Source organism: Temnothorax americanus, unplaced genomic scaffold, assembly GCF_048541705.1.
Source record: "Temnothorax americanus isolate GAGA-0224 unplaced genomic scaffold, ASM4854170v1 Scaffold127, whole genome shotgun sequence".
Lineage (NCBI taxonomy): Eukaryota > Metazoa > Arthropoda > Insecta > Hymenoptera > Formicidae > Temnothorax > Temnothorax americanus.
Genome location: NW_027509261.1, coordinates 64,675 through 89,559, shown reverse-complemented (window position 1 = coordinate 89,559; position 24,885 = coordinate 64,675). Strand labels below are relative to the sequence as shown.

Below are 24,885 nucleotides of genomic sequence, written 5' to 3'. Positions count from 1 at the left end.
AGATTAAAAATGTTTAATAAGAGAAAGTGTACCGCATTAAAGAAGTGTAGATACGATAGCAAAAGTATAGTAATGCATGTTAAATAAATAATTTTATAATACTTCTAAAGTTTTCGTTTATTCTACCTTTTCTTTACATTTTATTATTTTTTATAAACAATTCAATATAAAAACATAAATACACAGAACATTTAAACAGCAGAGAGAGAGAGATACTTGTGTAAATATATAATATACAAAATATAATGAACAGATTTATTGAATTATTTTTTTAGATTTTAAATAAATATAATATAAAGATTTATAATTAAACTACTATATTTTAACAATATTTTTACTATAGAACATTTATTTTTTAATTGTGTTGTTAAAATTTGCAATTATTGAAATTACCATGATTTAAAATTCGGCGGGAGTTGAGGAGAAATGGCGGACCAATCAAAAGTCTCTGTTACCGTATGGCACGGTCTTATTCATAGACATTGGTTATATCTAGACCGAGCGTTAAGGAGTGGGGGTATAGGCGCACGTAGAAAGAGAGACACTCTGTTGTGTGGCTGTTCGTTCTCTCTCGTTTCGCGCATGCGTACGCAAAATATGTGTGATGGGAGGGAGGTATTAAGAAAGAGGAGCGAGGTGGAACGAGAAACTAAAACTTGGAACATGAAACGGCTAGAAGTTGCTGTAGGACCACAGAGTAAATACGTTTATACATTTTACATATAAAAAGATAATGCTTTTTACGGCGAGTTTGTTTATCGGTATTTATTCAAGTTTATAAAAGGACGCCAATAAAATAAAGTAGTGAAATAAAGTGCCTGGGGAACGTGAAAACTCTCTTTCTCTATGGTAGATAGTGACTATATATATCAAACGTTAATAAATACTATAAACAGATGACGTAAAAAGCAATATCGCAATTTATACGTAAAAAGCATATTACTCTGTGGTTCTGCAGCTACGGCATAAAGTAAATACCATCAACATTAGGAATAAACACAAGTTGTATGTATTGGTTGTTATATATATATATATATATATATATATATATATATATGAGCTATTATAATCTTAAAATCGTTACTATTTTAAGTGATAATTATTTTTAATATTTTATAGCAAAAGTGTGGCTAAAATTGCCGAAAATTATGAAGTGCCACATATGTTACAAAGAATAGAATCCTTCGTTTTCATTGCAATTTCACAGGTAATGTATAATAAATCTGAGTTATTTATTTATTATATATAAATATTCTTCAACTTTTCAAATCAAAATAATGTAAAGTATTATATGTTTATAGTTTTCCAAAAGATATGCAGAAAAGCGGAGGATTCTCATTCAGGGAATTGCAATGTATAAAATAAAGTTTAATTGAATACCAAATAAATATAAATAAGGTATAATTATAAATAAATATATAAAATAATTAAGGTATAATTGAATACAAAATAAAATCACAGATGTATTGGAACTGTTGCTTAGTGTTTATTAGGATATACTTATCGTTTACATATAAAATGTTATAGTATTAATGTGTTACATTAACATAAAATAAATATTAACAATTAATGTTATAAAAACATATAACATTAAGTGTTGTAGTATTAAAAATGTATAGTAGTTTTGTTTATATACTTTTAAAATAGCAGAGAAAACTTTAACATATGTATCTTATTCAGTATTATAATTCGAATTTTATTGATTTTGAAAAGTGTTAATTTATTATTTTTCATTCTTATTCTTCGGGTGGAATTTGTAAGCGTTGTACTGTCATGTTTAAGACGCGCGTTGAAAAAAGTTTTCAAAATTAATTTTATTATTTGACTTCGGTGATCAAACAATGGAGACTGTTCATAAATATGTCTATCTGTATTAAATACATATGAAGGAAGTGAGCGGAAAGATTGACATATTAAAACATTTAATATATTTTTAGTTGTAAATAATTTGTCTTGATTACTTCTGAAAGTTTTTTCTGCGTTTTTACATATTATAATAACATCAGGTGATGCTACATACAAACCACCGCGATTTTTTCGCTGTAACAGTTTACCAGTAAATGTGTTTGATTCTTTCTGTGCCTCGCTTGCAATGAGCAATTGTTTACAAAATAAGCAATCAATTTTATGTGTAATAGTTTTAGCAACAAATCCAGACATGTACGTAATAACTTCCTCAGCATATTCAGTTAAGAACCAATTATTGTTTTGATTGAAATAATCATGATCCATAAAAATAGCATTGCAGCATCTTGATCAGAATCATTATCTGCATTTTGTTGTATACTATGTGCAGTTACTTGCTCGTTTCTTACAGATTCATTATTAGATACATTAAGTAGTACAGTGTCGTCTTGTGGAATGCAGTTTGCACTTAAAGGAACAGACACATTTGCTAAATGTAATATTTTTCTATAAGATGCTTTGAATTGTTTCGCACTCGGATTATTGTTCCAACCGTTCATTCTTCTAATCAAAGAAAAAAAAGTTTCAATATGGTCTTGGGATAATTTGTATGTTAACAAAAACTCTATTGTATTTTCATTAAATAGCTGTTCTGTTAAAGCAATACTATTTTGTAAATCAATAACAAACCCAATAAAGCCTGTTTTTCGTACACTTTGAAGTACAGGAACGTCTTTAATTTTTAAAGATTTAATATATAAAACAAACCTCTCAATGTTATCTTTTAGAATACGTATTTTATCTTTCGTTATTGCTCGTTTGGTTTCTGTTTAATTATTTAAATTTTTAGAATTTAATATGTCAAATACGTCGTTAAATGTCTTGCAAAATGTCGCAGTTGCTGAAGCTCCGGCAAAATGAGGTAATTTTAAGTCATATTCTCCAACCCAAGTGCAGCAGTTACCGAATTACTGAAAACTTTTGCTGCTAAATGTACTTTCATTTTTTTGTTGTAAAAGTATACATGTCTACTTCTAACTTTAGTCGCAAGGTGTAATTTTTCCGCGTCTTGTAACGAAACTAATTGCCGTATAAATTTCCAACTAATTATATGATTTTCGTTATCACTTAAGTCTTCTTTACCAAGTGCATTTCTAACAAGTTTTATCATGTGACACGCGTCATAAAAAATATATATACGTTTAGACTCATCAGCGGGATGGACAAAATATGGTACAATCTGTTCAATTTCAGTTTGTTTCAAACGTGCGCCCAATTCTTCACACATAGATATATTGGAAGATACTCCATCAAACGTAATACTGACAATATCTAGATCGTTTTCATGAAGTGCACATAAAATAGTCTTTAATAACTTTGCTTTTTCACGGCCATTTAATTTATCAGTGAAGTAATACGCAATTGGAAGTTTAAAAAATTTGGGGGTTTTTGCAAAACATAAAAAAAAAATTTTTTCATAGCAAGAATTTTATTTTTAGCAAGGCACCGTGAACAAAACATGTGTTTTTTCCCCCCAATCAACATTTTTTCAATATTTTCACGAAATTTAAAATTAAATTTTTTTTTTTTTCGGGTTCAAATAATGCGTGGTTTTAATGGTTTTTTTTGGTCAGATTTACCGGGAGTGCTATAATTGCACCATTTCAATGTAGTTGGAGTGGAAAAATTTTTTAAAAAATTTTTAGGAAAATTCCGCAGGGAGTGAAAAATGGGCTACCAAAAAATTAAAGCGGTGGAAAAAACTTTGGCTTTCGTCCATTTTAAAAAGTTTTTTAGTAAATTTTCTACAGGCCCGGGGTAAACCCCTAAGACATAACGATTATTTTTAATTTCCACCGTAATAACCCCAAAATTTTTTACTTTACCGATATTTTCTTTAGTTATATAAATTTCAAAAAAAATAAAAGATTTTATTTTAACTTAATTTTATAATATTTTCTTTAAATATTATTTTTTTTTTCTACTTTTTAATTTTATTAATTTTTTAAATTTCTAATTATTTTAATTAAATAAACCTTTTATATTTTTTTATTCCATTATCTATTTTCCTTAAAAATTAACTTTTTTTATTTAAAAATTTAAGAAATATTTTTGGAATTATTTAAATTTGTACAATTCAAATACCAATTTTAGTTAATTTTTTTTTTAATTTTTTAACTTAGAATGAAAATTTTAAAAAATTTTTTACAAACAAAACAAAAAATTGATTTTAAAATTTTTTTAAAATTTGGGTTTTTCAACACTTTTAAAAATTTTACTTTAAATTTGTATTGTTAGCGAAAATTTTTTTTTTTTTATTTTGAAAGAATTTTTAAATCTTTTTGTTTTTTTTTCCCTTTTAAATTTGTTTTTTTTAAAAATTTTCTTTTTCCTTTTCAAAACCTTTTTCCGCTAAAATTTTTCTAAAAAAAAAATTTTTTTTTTAAAAAAAATTAAAGTTTTTTTTTTTTTTACCTTTTCCCCTATTTCTTTTTTTTTTCCCATTACTTTTTTCCCCTTTTTTTCCCAACCCTTTTGGGGGTTTTAATCCCCTTATTTAACCTAATCTTTAAAAAACCCCTAAAATTTTTTTCCCCTTCCCTTTTTTAAACTTAAAATTCCTTTCAATTCCCATTAAAACCCCCTAATTTACTTTTTTTTTTTTTTTTTTTTTCCTTTTTTGCCCTTTTTTCTGTCTTTCCTATGTTTGTTTTTTTTTTTTTTTAGTTTTTTTTTTTTAAAAATTTTAAAAAAAAACTTTTCTTTTTTTTTTAAAAAAATTAACAAATTTTTTTTATTAATTTTTTTTAAAATCAAAAAAAAAAAACCCTTTAAATAAAAATTTTTTTAAAAAAAAAATTTCTTTTTTTTTTTATTTTTTTTCTAAAAATTTGGAATTTCATTTTTTTTTTTTTAATGGAATTTTCCCTTTTTTTTCTTAAAAAAAAATTTTTTTTTTTAAAAATTTTTCCCCTTAAAATTTTTTTTTTTTTTTCTTTCCCCCCTTTTTAAAATTTTTTTTTGCGGAATTTTTTTTCCGTAATTTTTCCGATTTTTCAAAAAAATTTTTTCCAAAAATTTTTTAAAAATTTTTTCCCCTTAAATCCCCCGAAAAATCCCCCCTTTTGGGGCCTTTTTTTGCCCAAAATTTTTCCGGGTTTTTTTTAAAAAAAACCTTTAAAATCAAACCCCCAAACCCCAAAAGCCAAACGGGCGTTTTTCCCCTTCCCCTTTTTCCCCCCCCCTTCCCCTTTCCCTCCCCCAACGCTTTCTTTTCCCCCGGGGGGGGCCCCCCCCCACCCATCGTCCCTTTTCCCCCTGCTTTTCCTTTCCTTTTCCCCCCCATCCCCTGGGGTTTGGGTCCCCAACCCCCCCGGCCCCCCCCCCGGGGGAAAAAACCCCCCCCTCCCCCCCTTCCCCTTTTTTTTTCCCCCTTTTTTTTTTTGGGGGGGGGTTTTCCGGGTTCCCCCGGGACCCCCCCGGGGGGGAAAAAATTTTTTTCCGCCCGGGATAGGCCCCTCCCCTTATTCCCCCGGGGGGGTTTTTTTTAAAAAAAAAATTAAAGGGGGGGGTTTTTTTTTTTAAAAAAAACCCTTTCCCTAAAATTTTTTTTTTTTAAATTTTATTTTTTTTTTTTTAATTTCCCAACCCTTTTTTTTAAAAAAAAAAAAAAAAAAAAAAAAATTTTTTTTTTTTTTTTTTTTTTTTTTTTTTTTTTTTTTTTTTTTTTTTTTTTTTTCCCCCCCCCCCCCCCCCCCCCCCCCCCCCCCCCCCCCCCTTAAAAAAATTTTACAAAAATTATTTTGTTTTAATGTTTTTTTTTCTGTCCTTTTTAAACCCCATAAAACTTTCATTATTATAAATTTTTTCTTAAATTGTCATAACTTTTATTGTTTAAAATCAAATAACAGACTCACGATGAATTCAATCATAAGTATCTTAAGAAAAGCCTATGAGAGCCAACACTGGATGTTCACGTGTATAAATAATTTTTTTTATTATAATTTAACAGTCTCCAAGCCTTTCCTGGCTGATGAGGTATTATTTTTCGCAATAATTTCTTTAGTTTTTTCAGGGATTTGGGGAAGGAAAATCTTGTGTAGATGCTTGTTAGCATAAAAAATTATTTATACACGTGAACATCCAGTGTTGGCTCTCATTAGGCTTTTCTTAAGATACTTAATGATTTTATTGTTTAGTGAGTTTGGCGAGTTTGTTTTTTACAACGAATTGTTTGTTTTTTTTTTGGTTTTCTTGATACGTGAATTGACGCATCCAGTCGTATATAATAATATATAGCGTATGATAAAATTTGGGAAGCATGCTTCATGCACGGAAATGTAAAATTATAATTATACAAAACTTCGTCCACTGTTAAATCAAATACATGCTTCTGAAGAGCGTATTTGGCAAAACAAAACTCTACAAACGAGATTAGTTTAAAAAAATGTGTATTGGCGTGAATTAACCGCCCTCGGGATTTCTCGTCGACCAACTTCGATACTGAAGACGAGTTACTTTGTTGGATAGCTTTTCGGCACTCCTCACATGCATCATAACGTCGAAGCACTTGCTTACATAAGTAGCCTGTAATTGTTGTAAAAAGATGTTAAGGAAGAACATGCATGGCAACAAAAGCGACCGACAAAGCCGTGATAGTACGTATTTATGAGTTTATCTATGACATGCAATAATAATAGCAAAACTGAGGCGATAATAGCACATTAACATGCATGTTAATAATAACATATAATAATTATATAACATGCTATAATACTAGCAGGTTATTGTGGCCTACGAGTGCTATAAGCAACCATATATTATTGCGTGAGTGTCTGTAAGTATATGCAAGTGTGTACGAGGCATATATCAGCGTTCAGTGGTATTGTAGTTTATTATGTAGATATGTGCAACTATGCTCGATAAAATACGAAAAATAACAAGCCGTAGGACACATAAACAGCTAGAAAGAATATTATTGTTAGTATATCGTTTACAGCATAAAGCAACTAACTTTAAAAACCGTGTTAATACCTCCTATTGAATATGGTAATTTATGAAATTATGAATTGATTATGAATATGAGTGAAATAAAATCGCGCTTCTGTATATCGCATTAAAGAGGTACAACTGGCTACTGATCTCGTCGACAAGTAAAGGGTCAAATATCTGACGAATATGAATATAGAGCAGCCAAACCTGTGACATAATAAATTATGCAATCAAGGACCCGAGGTAGGGAATAATCATGGTTTTGGAGCTCATCAATCTCCCAGTCTTCGTACTCAACTAATTCATCTAACTTCAGTTGCAGTTTCCTCGCTATTTCAGAAATTTTTTACTCGGTCCGAACGTAAATTTTCATTAGATCGTCGACCGATACTAAAATTTCGGGAGGTTTCCTATCAGTAACTGTACAATTGCCATAAATTGGCGGCTTGATTACGCTATAGACTGATAACAGTTTGTATAGTTGTAAAAACGTTGAACAGGAAGGATGGTCGTTGCTGCCTGCCGCTTGACGAATAGTGCCGAAAAATTTCTGTAACGGAAAATAATTGCATGAGAAACAATAAGGGGAGACGAGAGCGCAAGTATCAGTTTAAAAAGCATATGGTCACAACCATGCGATATTACCTCTAAGTTATCCTGATTGATTTTTCCGGACAGTACATACTGGAAATTGTGCTTTTCGATCAGGTACCGACAAAGACCCATCGTGGAATGGAGAGACAACTGTAGTCCGTTTGCAGTTTCTGGCGTGAGAAACTCGTCGTTCGTCACGTCCCCCTTTATCTTTGCCCGCTCCCAATTGTCCAACCACTCTAGAGATGTTTGTATAATCTGTAAAATCTATCCATTAGTGTCTGCAGGACGAAATTATTTTTTTCAGATACTTCAGTTTCCTAGGATCGTTTATTAGGGTAGTTTTTACTTTTCCTACAACGTCATGAAGACGTGTACTGGGATCGATTTTTTTTGTATTGCAATCGATGTTTTTTTTAGATACTTTAAATTCTCAAGGACGTTGTGAAAACGCGTACTGGAGTTCAAACGGTTTTTTTTCTTTGCACGGTAGTTTGGATTTTTCTAGGGACGTCGTGAAGACGTCTACTCTCTCTAAGGCCTCATACTTTTTAATATATTATATATTAAAAAAATACATTAAAAAAAAATATATTAAAAATATAAATATATTAAGTTGCTGCAAGAAACAAATTTCATACCTTGAAATCTTTGGTGTCCGGTGTCAGTCCTTGATTGGGCATTTTGCGGTTGAGAGCATCGAAGAGATCATTTAAGCGCTTGCAAAATTTTATGGTTTCTTCGCATCCACTAAAACCATCGTATTTCTGCTCAAGATAGAATTTTAACCCATCGGCAACTGAATTACTGAATATCTATACAAAGCAAAAAACAGTTTTATTTAAAGTAATTTGTAAATGGATCGATAGAAATTTTGACATTTATCTGAGTTGTTAGTCGGACACGCATTTTGCTAGTATTATCCGGATCGATATGTCGTCTGGAGATTTTTTGGCACACTCTTGCATTCCCGGGTAGTTTTGTGTCGGTGTCGAACAGCTTTTTGAAATATTGCCATTGGACGTAGACCTCGTTGCCGTTAATCTACAAACAGATGCGGTACGTCTGAAAAAACGAACACTCGTCTCTCATTGTCCAATGGATGTGTAAACCATGATTTACAATTGTCTATCGTCCTGTCGATGCCAAGTATTGTGCCCATCTTGGTGTTAGTTTGTGCACCGTCGGCTATAATTCCATGAATGAGAGCACCGGATTGTTCCAAGAGAGTTATTGCCTTCACCATCAATTTTGCTAGCTCATCACCCTTAACGGGATTTTTGGAGGCGAAAACTGCAATTGGCTGAGTAAATTTGTCAGCAAGAGGTTGAAAAAGTAACACGAGGCCGTGTGTTGCCTGATCATCTATGTCCGTAGCCCTCGGTCTATCATTTCCAAAATCTGTCAAGCCGGTGTATGTGAGATCCTTTGATGAAACGGCGAGTGATTTCCGTAAACTTATTTCGTCGCAAACTAACAAACCATGGCGCTGCATTGGATCCTTCGATTGAAATTTCAGTTTCAACAACTCGAAGAATTTGTTGTCGAAACCACATTTCGAATCAATCAGAGAGAAGTAATTTCGAACAGTCCTTGTACATGGTAGAGGAAGTATTTGATTTTTTCTTATAAATTCATAATAAGCTGGAGATCGTATGTTCATCAGCATGCACGTCATTATCCAGTCTTTGGTGTATCGTCGTCCTCTCAAATCTTTTTGTTTTGCTGCTGCGACTATTTGCCGCAATGCATTTTTTTGCACTTCTGGAATGTTTAACATTGCACACCGTTCTTCGAGCAAATTATTTTCTACGCAGTTAATTCGTCTTGTTTCTGTCTTAAATACGCTGAAAGTATTTTCACCCGTCTCGTTCGACGATTTTTTGCTCGTCTCTCACGATTAATCTTCAGCCGCATAGCGTTAAACTTTATCTGATCAACAGGATTTGACAAAACAGTAAATCGTTTGAATTTATCACGTTTTGTGTAACAAGAATCTTTTTGTTGTAACGTTTTCCTGAGTCGCGCACAAAAATTGCAAATTTTTAACATGCATTCGTTGATCGGTTCATGTTCATATTATCTTGATATACAAAACTTTGTACAAGATTTATATTGGCATCTCCCAATCCATCACAAACATGCAAATCATGAAATTCGCTAAAAATGTTCGGCAAAATTCGAGGGTCAGTCAGTTCTTGTGGAAGTTGTGGTACGTCATCATGCTTTATAAGCTTTCCATGGACCGCGTACTTAATTCTTCTCTTATCATCAATCACGATACCTTTACGAATTAAAGCAATATCACCGTTATTTACAGCATTCGAGACAATCTGAGATAACATCAGAAGCTTCTGTTCTGTTGATGATTCAACGATACTCCATGAATTTGGCACAGTTATTACTGTACAAACATCGTCGCCGATTTAAAAATGTATTTGTGAATTCTTTGTCACAGAAAATGTCAAAAATTGATCATTGCTGCTGATATTTTCTGCTTCTTCTACTGATATTACAGTCACTTCTTCATTATTGATGGCGTTAAAGGATGCTGTTCTTGGTTCATGCGATGGATATCCACAGTCAAAAATCGATGGAACCACAGATTTCAGCAACGGGGACGCTTGTAAGGAATCTGTCAAAAAGATTGTCTCGTTGTATGTGTGTGTGTGTGTGTGTGTGTGTGTGTGTGTGTGTGTGTGTGTGTGTGTGTGTGTGTGTGTGCGTGCGCGCGCGCGCGTGTGCGTGTGCGTGTGCGTGTGCATATAGATATATATACATACATATATACATATATACATATATATACATATATACATATACATACATACATATTATATATATACATATATATATATATGTATGTATGTGTATATGTATATATGTATGTATGTATAATTGTATATATATATATTATATACATTTGTACATTGATATATATAATACCTTTGATATATAATTTTATATAATTGTATATAATTCTATATAATTAATACATAACCTTATGCAAATGCGAAAATGCAATCGACAAAACTGTTTAAATAATTCACACTTACATCAATGAGAATTTTTCCATCTGGACCACGCTTCTCTAATTTTCGCACGATGCACGTTGGCTCAAAATGACGCTCACACACATGTTGCGACGATTTCAATACTGCAATGCCGGGAATTGCAGATTCCCATTTTTTACGCAATTCTTCGTCCTGAGGCACTTTAAAAACGGAACATTTTTCTGTATTGTCCTTAAATTTCTTCCAGCATTTCGGCACAATGCACGCTTTTGGCATTGTATTTACAATTTATGTTAACTTTCACTCATACAAGTTTCAAAGATTTTCACTGATTTCGAATTTTGACACACGATCACCACCATTTGAACATGGTCACGGTCGGCTCAGTTTCCCGTCCGTCCGATAGGTTTGCTGCAATACTGGGGTCTACGTGCCTCACTAACGGTGACACCCCCCACCACTTAAAAACACAGGAGTTTCCAGACCTGTATGTAAGACCGCGTGCCGTATGGCCAGACTCTTATTATAGGGGGGTCGATTCTGTAACTTTTTTGTAGTGAAAACTTCGCGCGATTTGAAGCCATAACTACCTCTGTGAAGTTGGCCGGACAACTCCAACGCGTATCGAACTTTCATTAATTGGTATCGAAGAAAACAGTGCAATTCGTGATGCGCGAGTTACGCAAGAAGAGCGAGAGGAGCGTGATCGACTAATCGAGCAACTCGAACGCCGAAACGAGGAGCTGATGCGTAAAATAGGCACGCAACAAATCATTCAGATGGGTCGATCGTACCTGAATGAAACTCCGTATTTATTAATACCTACGCCACAAGAGGCAATGGCCGATGACGAGGCGAACAACAAGCTCGCAACGGCAATTACAAAAGCTAAAGAGCTCGATGGATATGTGCGCTCGCAAACTCGCACGGTGAAAATTCGTGACCCAGCCACGGGTCGTGTGCTAGCGGACGTACTGGTGAACATTTCGATAAGGGAACCAGCCAATGAGGAGCCACCACCGCCATTTCGCCTTTCGGTGGATGTACGAGGCGAACAAGTGGAGATCACTTCGGAACTGATAAAGGACGACGACGAACGCGATTCGTTGCAGACCACTGCCTCCAGCAAAGGAGTGCAGGTCGATTTACCATATATGGAGGGGTTCACAGAACGCGATCCATCTATATACAAACGGATGAAATTTCGTCCGGAGAAGTTGAACCAATACGGTCTGGAGGAAGAATCGATTGATTCCGACAGCGAGTCGATCGCAACGACGGTGATGATGGAGCATGGAGTAGACAACGATGTCCCTCCACCACCGTATGAACCACCGGAATCAACCGAGGTAACACCGACACCGATGGAAACGGCGGGGAACAAACAACCGGCAGGGCAACCGTCCAACGTGACGTCAATCCGGCGGACCGAAATCACGGAGGCATCCACTGCAACTGGCGAGGCTGAACGCAATATCTGCGTCAGATTTCTTCAGGAACGTAACACGTGGGTGACGATACAAGGCAGTTCGCAGCGGAAGGCCGCAAAAACAGCGCAGATGGCCAACCGAACCCTCATGGAGGAGGAAGAGGACGAACGCAAGGTCCGACGCGCCGAACGAAAACAGCTGAATAAGCAACAGCAGGCAACTGCTTCAGGTAAACAAAGTTCTCCTCCCGTAACAATTCCGGTAGAGAACTGACGGGGAGAATGCAGCCGCCAGCTGTTGTAGGCAAGAGGCCAAAGACCAAGGCCGAAAGGAAAGGTATACCAAGCGGCTTCCCGAAGGTCGTGGTAGAGCGCATCCACGAGGAGATGGACGACGCCAGAAATCCCGGAGGTCACGACGATGAGAGGCGCCGCTCCAGAAACGACAACGGCGCAGACCGACAACCCGGAGGTCACGACGGTGCGAAGCGGCCAAGTAACGACGGAGAAACGACGGAGGAATCAGCCATCCCGACTTCGACGATCAAAACCTAGTTATAAGTTGCGAGCGGGAAACATTTTCACATTTATTTTGGTTTTATGTTATCATAATAAAGAATGACTTTTGAGTTACAAAATACGAATAATTGCGCCCGGAGATATTATTTAGTTCCGTAACAATATTAGATATAAGATGTTTTGTTGATTATCGATTTATGCACAAATATATTATGAGTTGCATTGTATGGCGTAATGTAAAGAAGCATATAGAGTGAGCGTGCGATTTATTATACCAAGGCCCGATGAAAAGTACATAGCGGTAAATACAAATGTGTGCGAGATTTAATTTGTTTACACTGAGTCAAGATCCCGATAATAATGTTTCTGAATAAAGTTTCATTCATGTCTTCGTGATAGATACTGTGGAATTATTTAATCCCGAGTAACATATCGTAATAGCAATAATGATGAGCGCGTGTAAAGAATAGATATGTACGGATTTCACATGACGAACAGTCGAGGATTGAGACGCGAGCTAAAACGTATAACTACAACCGCTAAATATCGAAAAGACGTTGGAGACGCGCGAGACGCTAAGTCCGAGTAACGTAGAAATTAATCGGCCCTTTTCAGGGCCGCCTCCACGGCCCTTCTCAGGGCCTCCTTCAGCACACTGACACACCCACATCTGTATCATAGGACATAGAATAAACGACCTATTTATTACATACATCTGCCTCTCAGTTCACTCGGCGATCCCTCTCACGCTACGGCATATCCTCTGCGAAGGGCACGCGACGCCCCAGCGTAAGTGGCTAGCGGCCACAAAGCGTATAACAGAACTTTTTCACGCGTACGAAGAGTTGCATGACGAGCTCCAATTGCTAGAGCCGGCGGATGAAAATCTCGTCGAACTTAATGACATTCAAGACCGATATTACACGGTTGCGAGCAAAATCGAAACTCTTACACCGGCGTCAACATCGCACACAGTCAATTTAAATGCAACTTCGATCCCGGTCAATAACAATACGCGTCGTATTAAATTACCGGTTGCTGAACTACCGAAATTCGACGGTAATCTAGAAAAATGGTTATCGTTTAAAAATACGTTTGTAACAATGATCGATTCACGACAAGATATAACGGACTTGCAAAAGTTTCTATATCTAAAAGATTCATTACGAGACGCGCTGAATAAGATTACAATTTACAACGTGAGTGAGGAAAATTACAAAAACGCGTGAAAGCTTCTCAACGACTCGTATGAAAGAAAACGAATTCTAATCGCGAAACATCTTGATGCAATTATTGATTTGCCGGCGCCGGATAAAGCTCACCAAGGAAGCAACCCTACTCCGAAACCGGTGGGAAAGGCAACACCCGACAAACCAGCGGGGAAGGCAACACCCGACAAACCTGCCAATCAGCCCAAAAAGAAAGAAGGCAAGGTCAGGTTGCCGCGAAGTGCAGCCGTGGTGATTACGAGCGCCGGTGGCGAGTATGAGGAGCTCCTCAAGGAAGCAAGGAGCAACATCAGTCTCGCCGAACTTGGCATAACGGAGGGTCTGAAACCTAAGAGAGCCGTAACCGGGGGTCTTATCATCGAGATCCCCGGAACGGGCAACTCCGACAAGGCGGACAGACTGGCGGAACGGCTGACCCAACTGTTTGAGGGGAGACCCGACGTAAAAGTGTCCAGACCGATAAAGACTACGGAGATCAGGGTCCTCGATCTGGACGACTCGGTCACCAAGGAGAGCCTAGCAGAGGCCATCGCGGAACTGGGTGGCTGCTCACCGGCTCAGATACAGGTAGACCAAATGAGCAGAGGTCCAAATGGCCTGTACACGGCGTGGGCGAAATGCCCACTGGGAATGACGCGGAACATCCGGGAGGCTAATAATAAATTGCGGATCGGATGGTTCGTAGCCAGGGTGAGGGAGCTTCCCGCGAGGCCCCTCCAGTGCTTTAGATGCCTGGAGGAGGGCCACGTGAGGGCCCAATGCCCCAGTGATGTGGACCGCAGCGAAAGGTGCTACAGATGCGGAGGCGTTGATCACCGCGCCAGGGATTGCCGCGAAAAACCAAACTGCCCAGTGTGCGCAGACTTGGGACGTCGCGCGGATCACCGAGCCGGGGGCAAGGCGTGCTCCTCGGCAAAGAGTAAGAAGAAACCTCGGACCTTGCCCACGCCAGCCACCCAGCGATCTCCAGCCCGAAGGAGGGAGAGGGGTGGGGAACCTATGGATGTGGATGAGGAATCAGCGGCTTTAGTCGGGAAGGGACCCAGGATCACTGCCATTGAAACAGTGAGCCTGAAGGTAACCGGTAAACAGGCAGTCAAAAGAACGGCCGATTTCACCGAAAGCAGCGATAATGACGCTAAAAATGAGGAAGGAGAGTCAATGCCCAAGGCCCAAAGAAAGAGAGGGAGCAAGGTCAAGAGAGCTGCGGATACCGTATCGCAGACAGATGCTCCGGAGCCCACCCCCAAGATTGAGACTACTGAGCAATCTGGGAAGGAGAAAGACGTGGACATAAATGCGCCAGTTCAGGAGACCCCAACAACGATTGCGGCTGACAGCGAACCAGCCGAAGGCAAGGAGAATGCGGAGGACATGTGGAGAGATGAAACGTTCTAATGCCTCCTCACCGCATAATCCAGGCCAACTTAAATCGCAGCCCTGCTTCGCAGGATGTGTTCTTGCACACCATGGCGGAGCGGGGCTGCGGCCTGGGAATAGCTGCTGAGCTGCACCGGGTGCCGCGCGATCACTCGCTGTGGGCAGGCAGTAGGTGCGGTCTGGCGGCGATTACATGGAGGCGGACGGCCGAGCCCGTCCCCTGCTCGAAATTCGAGGCGGGGGATGGGTTCGTTGTTGTCAAGTGGGGTCGCGTGTACGTGGCGAGCGTTTACGTCTCGCCAAATCTGGACGCGGCTCAATACGAGGAGGTACTGGCGGACCTTAGGGCCTGCATCTCCAGGATCCCACTCGCTCAACGTCAGATAGTTGTGGCCGGGGATTTCAACGCAAAATCAGCGTTGTGGGGCTCCCCGGTCACCAACAGACGGGGCAGGATCCTGGAGACATGGGCGGCGGGCTTGGACCTGGTCATAGTTAACTCCGGACAGGTACAGACATGTGTGAGACAGCAGGGGGGGGATCAATAATCGACCTCACGTGGGCCAGTCCCCCTGTTGCCCGCAGAATAGAGGGCTGGAGGGTGGCCGAGGAGATAGAGTCACTCTCTGACCACCTATTTATAGAGATGTCTCTCTCGGTCATCCCGCCGGAGGTACAGGCCCGTCGCAGGGAGGCAGAAGTACGTTTCCCCAGGTGGGCTCTAAGGAAGATCGATGCGGATCTGCTCAGGGCGGCCATGAGCGTGTCGCTCTGGGCGGAGAATCCGGCAGCTTCCTCGGAAGAAGTGGATGAAACAAGGACGAACCCCTTTACGATTTTGTGGGAGGATCGCGCCCCGTCAAAAAGATATACGCGCATAATGTAGAATTCTCTACTTTTCCCGTCCTATGTGAAACACTCTACCGCGAACTTAAGCAATCTAACCCTAGACTTAAAAGGGAGATGCCATTCTGTTCGTTTTTACAAGCAATGACCACGTGCTTAAATGCTTGGTTATTCCGAACAGTAACAGATTTGAACGCAGAGGACAGATACAGTGACGAGAGGGACGCAATGGCCCTCATTACCTCAACCAGTATCTGAATTTCTTTCTATGATTAATAGAGTCACAACACCTTCAGGTGACACCGTCCGTGTCAATTTAGCCGTGGCAGCTTCCTCGGAAGAAGTGGATGAGGCCGCTGGCTGGATTGGGGGATTAATGATGGCTGCGTGCGATGCCGCCATGCCCCGCGTTAAGCCAATGACGAGGAAGGCGGCCTATTGATGGACAGAGGAGATCGCCGAGCTACGGCGCTCCTCTGTCCGGGCCAGACGCCGCTAGCTGAGGGCCAGACGTGGCCGGGACCAGCGACGAATGGATGAGACGGGAGTGGAGTACCGCTCCGCCAAGCGGCTCTACTCCTGGGCCATCAAGCAGGCCAAGGAAAGGTCCTGGCAGGAACTCCTAATGGCCCTGGATGAGGATCCGTGGGGGCGTCCCTACCGCATGGTTCTGAACAAACTGCGGACTTGGGCGCCCCCGGTAACGGAGTCCATGGACCCCGGATTCTTGGAGCAAGTGGTGAGTACTCTCTTCCCGGATGACCCCGAGGAAAGGGCTCACGGAGGTCCTCCCCCACCAATAGTGGAAGGATGGAACGAGGACGAATTCGGAGTGTCCATGGATGAAATGCGAAGAGCCGCTCGCAAATTAAAGGCGGGCAAAGCTCCAGGGCCGGACGGGGTGCCAGGAAAAGCCTGCACGGAAAACCCAACTCACTATCAAACTTGGTGCTAGAAATTGAGGTAGCTATAATATATGATTCGAGCACTATGTATATGTCAACCAGCACTATTTATTTGTATACTATGCGTTCAACTTTACAGTGCTTACTGGGTTGCGTTATTTCGGAAGCACACAAATAAGTTTTTGTTACGTCTGCACCAGATTTTGTGGTGCACGGTGCTAGAGTTCTCGATTACCTTCGATGTGCGTTTGTTTACCATGCATGCGCACGTTTAGAATATGTGTATACGTGACATACATATGATGCTCTGACATCATCTAAATCTAATGGATTCCTTTGTGCGAAGTAAACTTTGTGACTTGGGATTTTCATATTTAGAGGAGCTTTTCAAGTGTAAGTATATAACATAGTCATAAAATTTATATATTACAACGTAACTGTAGTACACATAACCTACAACATAACCATAAAATGCACGTGCGGTTGAAAATATGCAATTATTTGATTCTAATTATTAGCAAATGTATTATTGAAATGAAATGTAGATACGGCAAAACTTAAATAAGGCAATCGTAGTTTAAGCAGTGTAAAGTTAGTACATCGTTTATTCACATTTTTTTTTGCAGTTCATAAAGTATCGTAATCAAATTTTTATCAACTATCTGAACACGATATTGATAATATTATACCATTAGCATTAAAATGCAGGGACGAATTCAAATGCATGTATAAAATTGCTTTATGCGAGAGAAGCAAGCTATCTCAACGTTCATGTAATATACCAAACAGTTGCATTGTCATACCTATCTCCAATAATGCTGAAATTATCAACGATAATGAGAAATTACAAAACTACATGTGCAGTACAAAAACTAAATCTTCTACATCTTCCCGTCATTGTGAAAAAGCATTGATAATCCCAGATGAAAATAATGCACGTACTTTTAGTGTTGATGTTGAAGTTGAGCATGCAAAGGCAATAACTACCCAGAAACCTTTAAATGATATCACAAACACATTTTATTTGAAAAATCCTGAGAGTTGTGCAACTGTAGAAGAAATTAGTACTGAATTATTTGATTATAATGAACATGAAGTGACCGCGAGTAATTCTGGAATACAACAGTTCCTGACATTTCATCGATTATATTCCAAACGTAAATTCTATCAATATAGTTATTCTTTTTTTAATTTAGTAATAAAATAAGTTTTAAAATTTGCTACATATGAAATAATTTATTATAATATTTATGTACTGTTTATGAGTAGTAATTATTAGATAATGTAACATTTGCAGTCCAAAAAACAAAGCCATATATGTTATATATGTTATTAAATTCCACACTTACTGGTCAATTAATTCTTTACCATTACGCATACACAAAAGAAGTTTTACGGAAAGATTTGTGCAATATAGTAATAGAAAATGCAATGAAGATGACCATTTCAGATAGTGCATCATTTCAATTTTCGTAAGAAATATTGACATTATTCCTCTTTGATTATGTACATAAACAAAGTGCAATTCAATATATACATATGCAATAATTTAAATTGTATTATAGATTAGATGCTTCAAAATTTGGTGAATTAACAAAATCAATTGTACAATTGTTTCCTTCAGAAAAAATAAGAGAGTTGTACTTTTCACCATCCTATATTATAAGAGGAGAGAAAAATAAACGGAGAAATTGCAGCGGTTACTTATATAAAGCATATCAAACGTTTCGAGAAAAATTGAGTCTTGTTCATCTTTTAGAATTGATTCCAAATCCAAAAAGACCTGAAGAAAAGAAGACTAACAGTGGTAAACATGATTATTATATGTATGAAACTATAAAAACTATATTATTTGTTAGAAGGACGAATGTTTTAGAGATTTTTTTTTATTAGTACACTCATAAATCAATTACTGTGCGAGGAAATTTTATTCGTCGTTGTGGAGAAAGTGTAATATAAATACAAATTACTTGCATGTAAAGATTTAAGATCGTATCCTTGTATCCTTGTCTGTATTCATTTCACAGGTTTTAATATCGAATTAGATATAAGTTTACTTTGTAATGAAGTAAAAAATAATGAAGAAGAAGTTCTGAAAACCTGGAAATTGTCATATGATCAAAGGTACAATGTGCATTACAAAGATAAGACTTTCTCAAAAATTACGAATCAATTTGTAGTGCTGAAAGGAAATTTGGGTAAACGACTGGTAAATATCGCATGATATAATAAATAATTCTTGCTTATATACAATAGATAAAAAACGTAGGTTTGATTAAATTTTGCAGATTTTATCAGACTTTCAGGAGCATTTTAAAAATTATAAATCGGGACTAAATAATAAATTAAAAAGCATACCGGTTTCTGATCGGTGTACTGAAAATTGGTCAAATATTTCAAAAAAGATAATTCTTCACGCTAAAGAAAGGGCTTGTAAAGCCAATTCAGAAAAATCTATTAAGAAAAAATCTACAGATAAGTGTGTCATCGATGAAGACTTTGATGAAGAAGTCTGTTTTCGTGAAGATTACATGAAGTCTCCATTACTTCATGAGGACATTGATGCTTTAAGTATTGGTGAGTTTTGTAATGAATAGTAATACGTACGTTTATCAAAGGATTTGAATGGTTACTGTCAAATATGTCAGAATTATAATTGTACAATATTTTCTACAGACAGTATTCACGCATTGGCATTGCTATTGCTTTCTAGTCTTATAAGCCATTCATTTAAAGGAAAAAAAGATGAGTGGAGGCCAACACAAAGAGACATCCCTGTATCATTTATAGAACACGTTAAGGTAAGCAAACTTCATTTTCATCTATAGTGATTGTATTAATTACAGTTTACTGAAAAAACGTAGTTTTTATGATGTACCAATAATTTACGTTTTCAGGAGCCATTGAGCGAAAGTGCGTTAAACGCCTTCATAGCTGAGAAGCAGCAATTTTATATTAACAAAAGGATCACGGTACCACAGCCATTTATGATTTTCTGCGGATCCTTACAAGACTTAAAAGAGTTTTACGTCATCATCGCCAATCTTACTTATAAGTGCTCATCTCCACTTGAAGCCATCGATTTTTGCTTCAAATTATTTTTTGTTTTTCATTTGGATTATCCGGTTGCCTGCAGGCATATCTGGTCCTTTTTCCAAATATGCGTGTACGAAATTAAAGGATTCAAATCGATAGTTGCAATGAGAAAAATATTAAACCTCGTTGCTGAAATAGAAAAAAATCAGCAATTGTTACTTTCGTCTGAAGTAATATAGTTATTAATGTTTAGATTTAAACATAGAGTTAAAAAAAAGTTATAAATTATTTTTTTTTATTTTTTTTTTCTTATACGATAGGTTATTACAACTCGTTCTTTGCAAGAATATTGGAATCGATAAGAAATACCTGGTTAAAGTAAATTATAATATAGACTAGTCATTTTGTCATCAGCATTTGCGTCAACAAAATGGACCTTAATGAAGAAATTTTGGAACTCACTTCTGCATTATATAATAACGTAAGATTTACAAACAGCGATGTACAGTTTATTATTAACCTTATCAGCAATTTCATACTAAATTCTTATAACCCATTTTTGTTAAATGAGTTGAGCCAAGGCGTTTTCAAAGTTCTTAATAACGACGTAGTCAATGACATAAAGTTCACGTTCAATAAACACAAGGACATATTTCAAAAATATAACTCTGACAAAAAACGATTATGCTTATATAAAAATTTAGGACTATTTGTCGAACCAGAAATTATTATTATAGATAACAGTACTGTTTCTAAAATGCATAAAAGTACAATGTCATTGAAAAGTAAACCAATAACTATGGTACACTTATCGGTCAAGAATTCATTACAGAGATTGCTTCAAATGGATGGACTTGTAGAAGCTACATTCTTGTATATAAATTCTCTGGAAAAAGAAAACTACATCGTGTCCAGTTTTATTCAAGGGAACTTATGGAAGAGAAAGCTTGAACATTTTAAAGAAACTGGTATTCCTCTGCCGTTAGTCATTTACTTCGACGATGTAGAAACTGGAAACGCTTTAGGCTCACATGCAGGGAAAAATCAAATCGGTGGTGTATATGCCACAATTCCCTGTTTTCCTCCTAATTTTGCATCAAAATTGCAAAGCATTTTTGTAACAGACATTTTTTACTCCCAAGATCGGAAAAAATATGGAAATCAAATAATTTTTCAGAGCCTAATCAACGAATTAAATGATTTACGAAAAAATGGAATGATAATTACTGTTAAAAACAAAGTGTATAAACTGTACATCATAACTAGTCTCATCTTAGGTGATAATTTGGGCCTTAATAGCATTTTAGGGTTTGTGGAATCATTTGGTTTAACACGCTTTTGTAGATTTTGTAATATGGACCCAAATAAAGTGAAAACGTCATCCAAGGTAGATGCTTCGGCAGTACGCACAGTGCAACAATATCAGGAAGATATATCGACAATTAGTACTTCTAAAAGTGGATTAAAAGAAGCGTGCATTTTTAATAACTTAGCCGATTTTCATGTAATTGAAAATGGTAACGTTGACGTTATGCATGACGTTTTTGAGGGAGTGGCCAATTATGTTATGACACAAATATTACTAAAACTCATTTTGGAAGACAAATGTTTTTCGATCGATCTGGTAAATAACATTTTAAATTCAACAGACTTTGCTTTCGAGTCCACTAACTTACCACGCAACATTAATATAGAATATGTAAAAACGAACAACAAATTAAAAATGTCGGCATCCGAAATGCTTTTTTTCACGAGATATTTTGGCCTCATGATGGGACATCTAGTACCCGAAGATAATAAGTATTGGTTATTATACGTAAAACTGAGAGAAATTATTCACATAATTACTGCTCCAGAAATAAGTTACGTAGATTGTTTGCAACTGGAAATTTTGATTAAAGAACATCATGACATGTACCTTAAGTTATTCGGCAACTTAAAAGCAAAGTTTCATATGATGTTGCATTACAAAAATCTTATATTACAAAACGGACCATTAATAAAAGTATCATCAATGCGCTTTGAATCAAAGCATCGAGAATTAAAAGCTATTATTCAAGCAACTGCTTCAAGAAGAAATGTTTTAAAAACAATAGGGACCAGGCTACAATTAAAAGTCATGAATATAAAATACAGTCAGTATCAAGATTTGTATGCAACGTATGGCCATGAAGTACAAGACTATACGATGCATACATATTTCCCACATGCAATTACGAAGAAATCATTAAGTAATGTAATTATCAACGACTATACGTACAAATGTGGAACAATTATAGTAGGTACAATGAATGAAACCTGCGTGGGTTTCGGTGAAATTGATAAAATTTATATCATAGACGATGAAATAATTTTCTGGTACATTCCATTTAAAACTGTAGGCTTTAGTGAACATTACTTTGGGTACAGTATCACTGCAGACGTCGAAAACCGACGGTTAGTAAATTATAACGCAATGGTATCAAGAACACCATGCTTAATTTTTAAAATAAACGGTGTTAAATATGTTGCGACAACAAATCGGTTGTAAAACTTCGTATTGTATTGTACTTTTATATGTCAAAATGTAAATAACAAATATTCATAAATTCTACATGCACAATGTACTGTTAAAATTATTTAAAACCCAGTTATATCATTAAAATGGCACTGCAGCGATAATTAAAAAAGTAGAAACTTGCACATTGTTTCCTCGTAGTTTTTAATTGTGCAAGTAGAAACTTGCACATTGCTTCCTCATAGTTCCTAAGTGTGCAAGTTTTTATTTTATTCGAGGTATAATTATCAGTATTTATTTGTTTTGGCTTCCTCATAGAGGAAGCTTTGTTAGCAAAGGTTCTGATTTCACACTTAACTCTTTTGGGGACTGCGTAAATAATTATATACATTCACTAAAAAATACTAAAAATACTTGTCCACTTAAAAACTAAAACAACACTTTATCGATAAAAAAAATCAGCCCGATATTATAAATATTTGAGATAGCGATTTATTTTTAATTCTATTATATTTTCCAGTCTTTTCATATATAATTTTCCCTATTTCATATATAATTGGTTAAAATTTGGTTGATCAGATCAAGTTTTATAAAGCTTCTATGTATGTACGAATTCTTCGAAATTTCAAATGTGTGTAATACGAGATCTGATCAATCAAATTTTAATGAATTATATATGAAATAGGGGTAGAAAAAAAAAACTGGAAAATATAATAAAATTAAAAATAAATCGCTATCTCAAATATTGAGAAAGCGGCAGCGTAAAACACATTTTTCAAAAAAAGGAAAATCTGCATAAAATCTATACCGGTAGACCGATTTCAATAAAATTTGAGGAGGACATACTTTCTATGATACTCTATTTGTGTGCAAAAATTCAAACTGGTATCTAAAAAATTGTAGAAGTAGATGCGTGTACAAAAATCCGTACACACACACACACACACACATACATACATACTTCCGGACATTTTTTACTAATATGATTTTTCGACATTTTAGAACATTCTAAACCTATTTCCATCAAAATCTCGAAAAAAAATTTTTTCACCATTACAAAGCTTCCTCTATGAGGAAGCAAAAGTATGCACCTTAATCCAAGATTTTAAAAGCATCGTGTTGTCAATTCCAAATTCATTTGTGATGGTACGGAAAAATCCATCATGCGTTGTAGACACCATTATATATGTCGAAGGTGTATAAAAAATAAAAAAAAATATATATATAACTTTTTCCGCCAGTGAGATTGAAACTAAAATATTATTTGATTTCTCGACTAACTGGCACAATGTAAAAAAGTATATGCACATTAATTCAAGATTTTAAAAGCATCGTGTGGTCAATTCTAAATTCATCTCAATAACACGTATAGACCGTCACATGTGGATATCTCTTTTTCCAATCATGAAATAAGCCATCGTTAATTTTACACATTATGTCGAGATAAAACTCTTGCAGTGTAGGACATTGTTCGAAAATGATGGAAAATTTATCAGGTCTATCATAAACCACATTTGCAAGATATAACTATTTCAAATTTTTGCACTGCGCTAGCAATTCCAAATTGCGATCAGTAAGGACACCACATAAAAAAAAGTTTTTCCAGGCGTTGACAGGAAGAAAGTAATTTGTTTAAGCTATCAGTGATTAGGCTTTTCTTTGATCTGTAACAAAAAATCATATAATTATCACAATACTTTAATTGCAAAGAGGAAATTAATGCAACTTTTTCAAGATACTTGAGATGCAAGAGAAGCAAACATATACAAATTTGGAAAAAAATACGGTAAATGTATTTAAAAAAAAAATTAAAAGACATACTTGTAAAGGCCAAATGTCACTTTTCGTAAATTCTTACAGTCAGCGAGAGCGTTTAAACCCTGCGATGTAAGACCTCTTAATAAACTTATTACTTCCAAGTTGTGACACAAATTTCTTAACTCTATTGTTTAAACCGCTCCATACCAAGTGCAATTCACGCATCCCTTGATTTTTTTGCAGTATTTTGCAAAGACGTTTAGTTTTTATAAATGTATCACAAAGGTCTAAATGTTCCAAACCATTTAGCCTCTCGAGATATGAAAATTCTTTGTTGTTTACGCGATAACAACGACATAGATCCAATTCTAAAAATAAAATATGTTTTGAATATATGCAATTTACCCGTAATCTTGATAATCTACATATACAATATACATACATATACATACATGCATACCTTTTAAATTTTTGCATATCTCTGAAATTTTAAGTAGAGCACGACTATTAACAGATTTGTAGTCACTTATAGCGTTTTTCACTGGCAGAACTGGTGCGCACTCAGTGCACATTAAAGCCGTTGTACACTGATTTAGTCTCAAATATTTAAAGTAAAATGCAAATATTTTGACTGATAAAATACTCAGTACATATTTTACCAAATAGTGCAATAAAGAATATTGAGGATTTCATGATTTAACCCGATTATATTAAACATACACTTTACGTGGGTTTGTGTACGACGGCTTTAATGTGCACTGAGTGCGCACCGGCTCTGCCA

At 36.3% G+C, this 24,885-nt stretch overlaps 3 protein-coding genes and 1 long non-coding RNA gene across 5 annotated transcripts; 3 read left to right on the top strand and 1 right to left on the bottom strand.

Annotated features, from left to right (window-relative positions):
* The first annotated feature begins 614 nt into the window (after positions 1-614).
* Positions 615-1,472, top strand: LOC143893748 (uncharacterized). Its single transcript, XR_013255912.1, has 3 exons — positions 615-1,005; positions 1,120-1,207; positions 1,302-1,472. It is a non-coding gene; the product is annotated as an uncharacterized LOC143893748 (long non-coding RNA).
* Positions 1,473-5,782: 4,310 nt separating this feature from the next.
* Positions 5,783-10,230, bottom strand: LOC143893743 (uncharacterized). 2 transcript variants are annotated; one of them, XM_077399459.1, is made up of 4 exons: positions 8,614-10,230; positions 8,133-8,535; positions 7,543-7,749; positions 5,783-7,447 (listed from the first exon to the last, which is right to left on the bottom strand). In XM_077399459.1, exons 2-4 carry the CDS (start codon positions 8,172-8,174, stop codon positions 7,244-7,246), a joined length of 453 nt encoding a protein of 150 aa, XP_077255585.1. In that variant the 5' UTR covers positions 8,175-8,535; positions 8,614-10,230; the 3' UTR covers positions 5,783-7,243. Both variants share the same exon structure in this region; 1 of them encodes a protein (XP_077255585.1).
* A 929-nt stretch (positions 10,231-11,159) lies between these two features.
* On the top strand, positions 11,160-12,728 carry LOC143893740 (uncharacterized). Its single transcript, XM_077399456.1, has 2 exons — positions 11,160-12,164; positions 12,239-12,728. Exons 1-2 carry the CDS (start codon positions 11,252-11,254, stop codon positions 12,487-12,489), a joined length of 1,164 nt encoding a protein of 387 aa, XP_077255582.1. The 5' UTR covers positions 11,160-11,251; the 3' UTR covers positions 12,490-12,728.
* A 2,423-nt stretch (positions 12,729-15,151) lies between these two features.
* On the top strand, positions 15,152-16,350 carry LOC143893768 (uncharacterized). Its single transcript, XM_077399487.1, has 2 exons — positions 15,152-15,571; positions 16,108-16,350. The coding sequence occupies exons 1-2, from the start codon at positions 15,152-15,154 to the stop codon at positions 16,348-16,350; spliced, it is 663 nt and encodes a 220-aa protein (XP_077255613.1).
* The last annotated feature ends 8,535 nt before the right edge of the window (positions 16,351-24,885 follow it).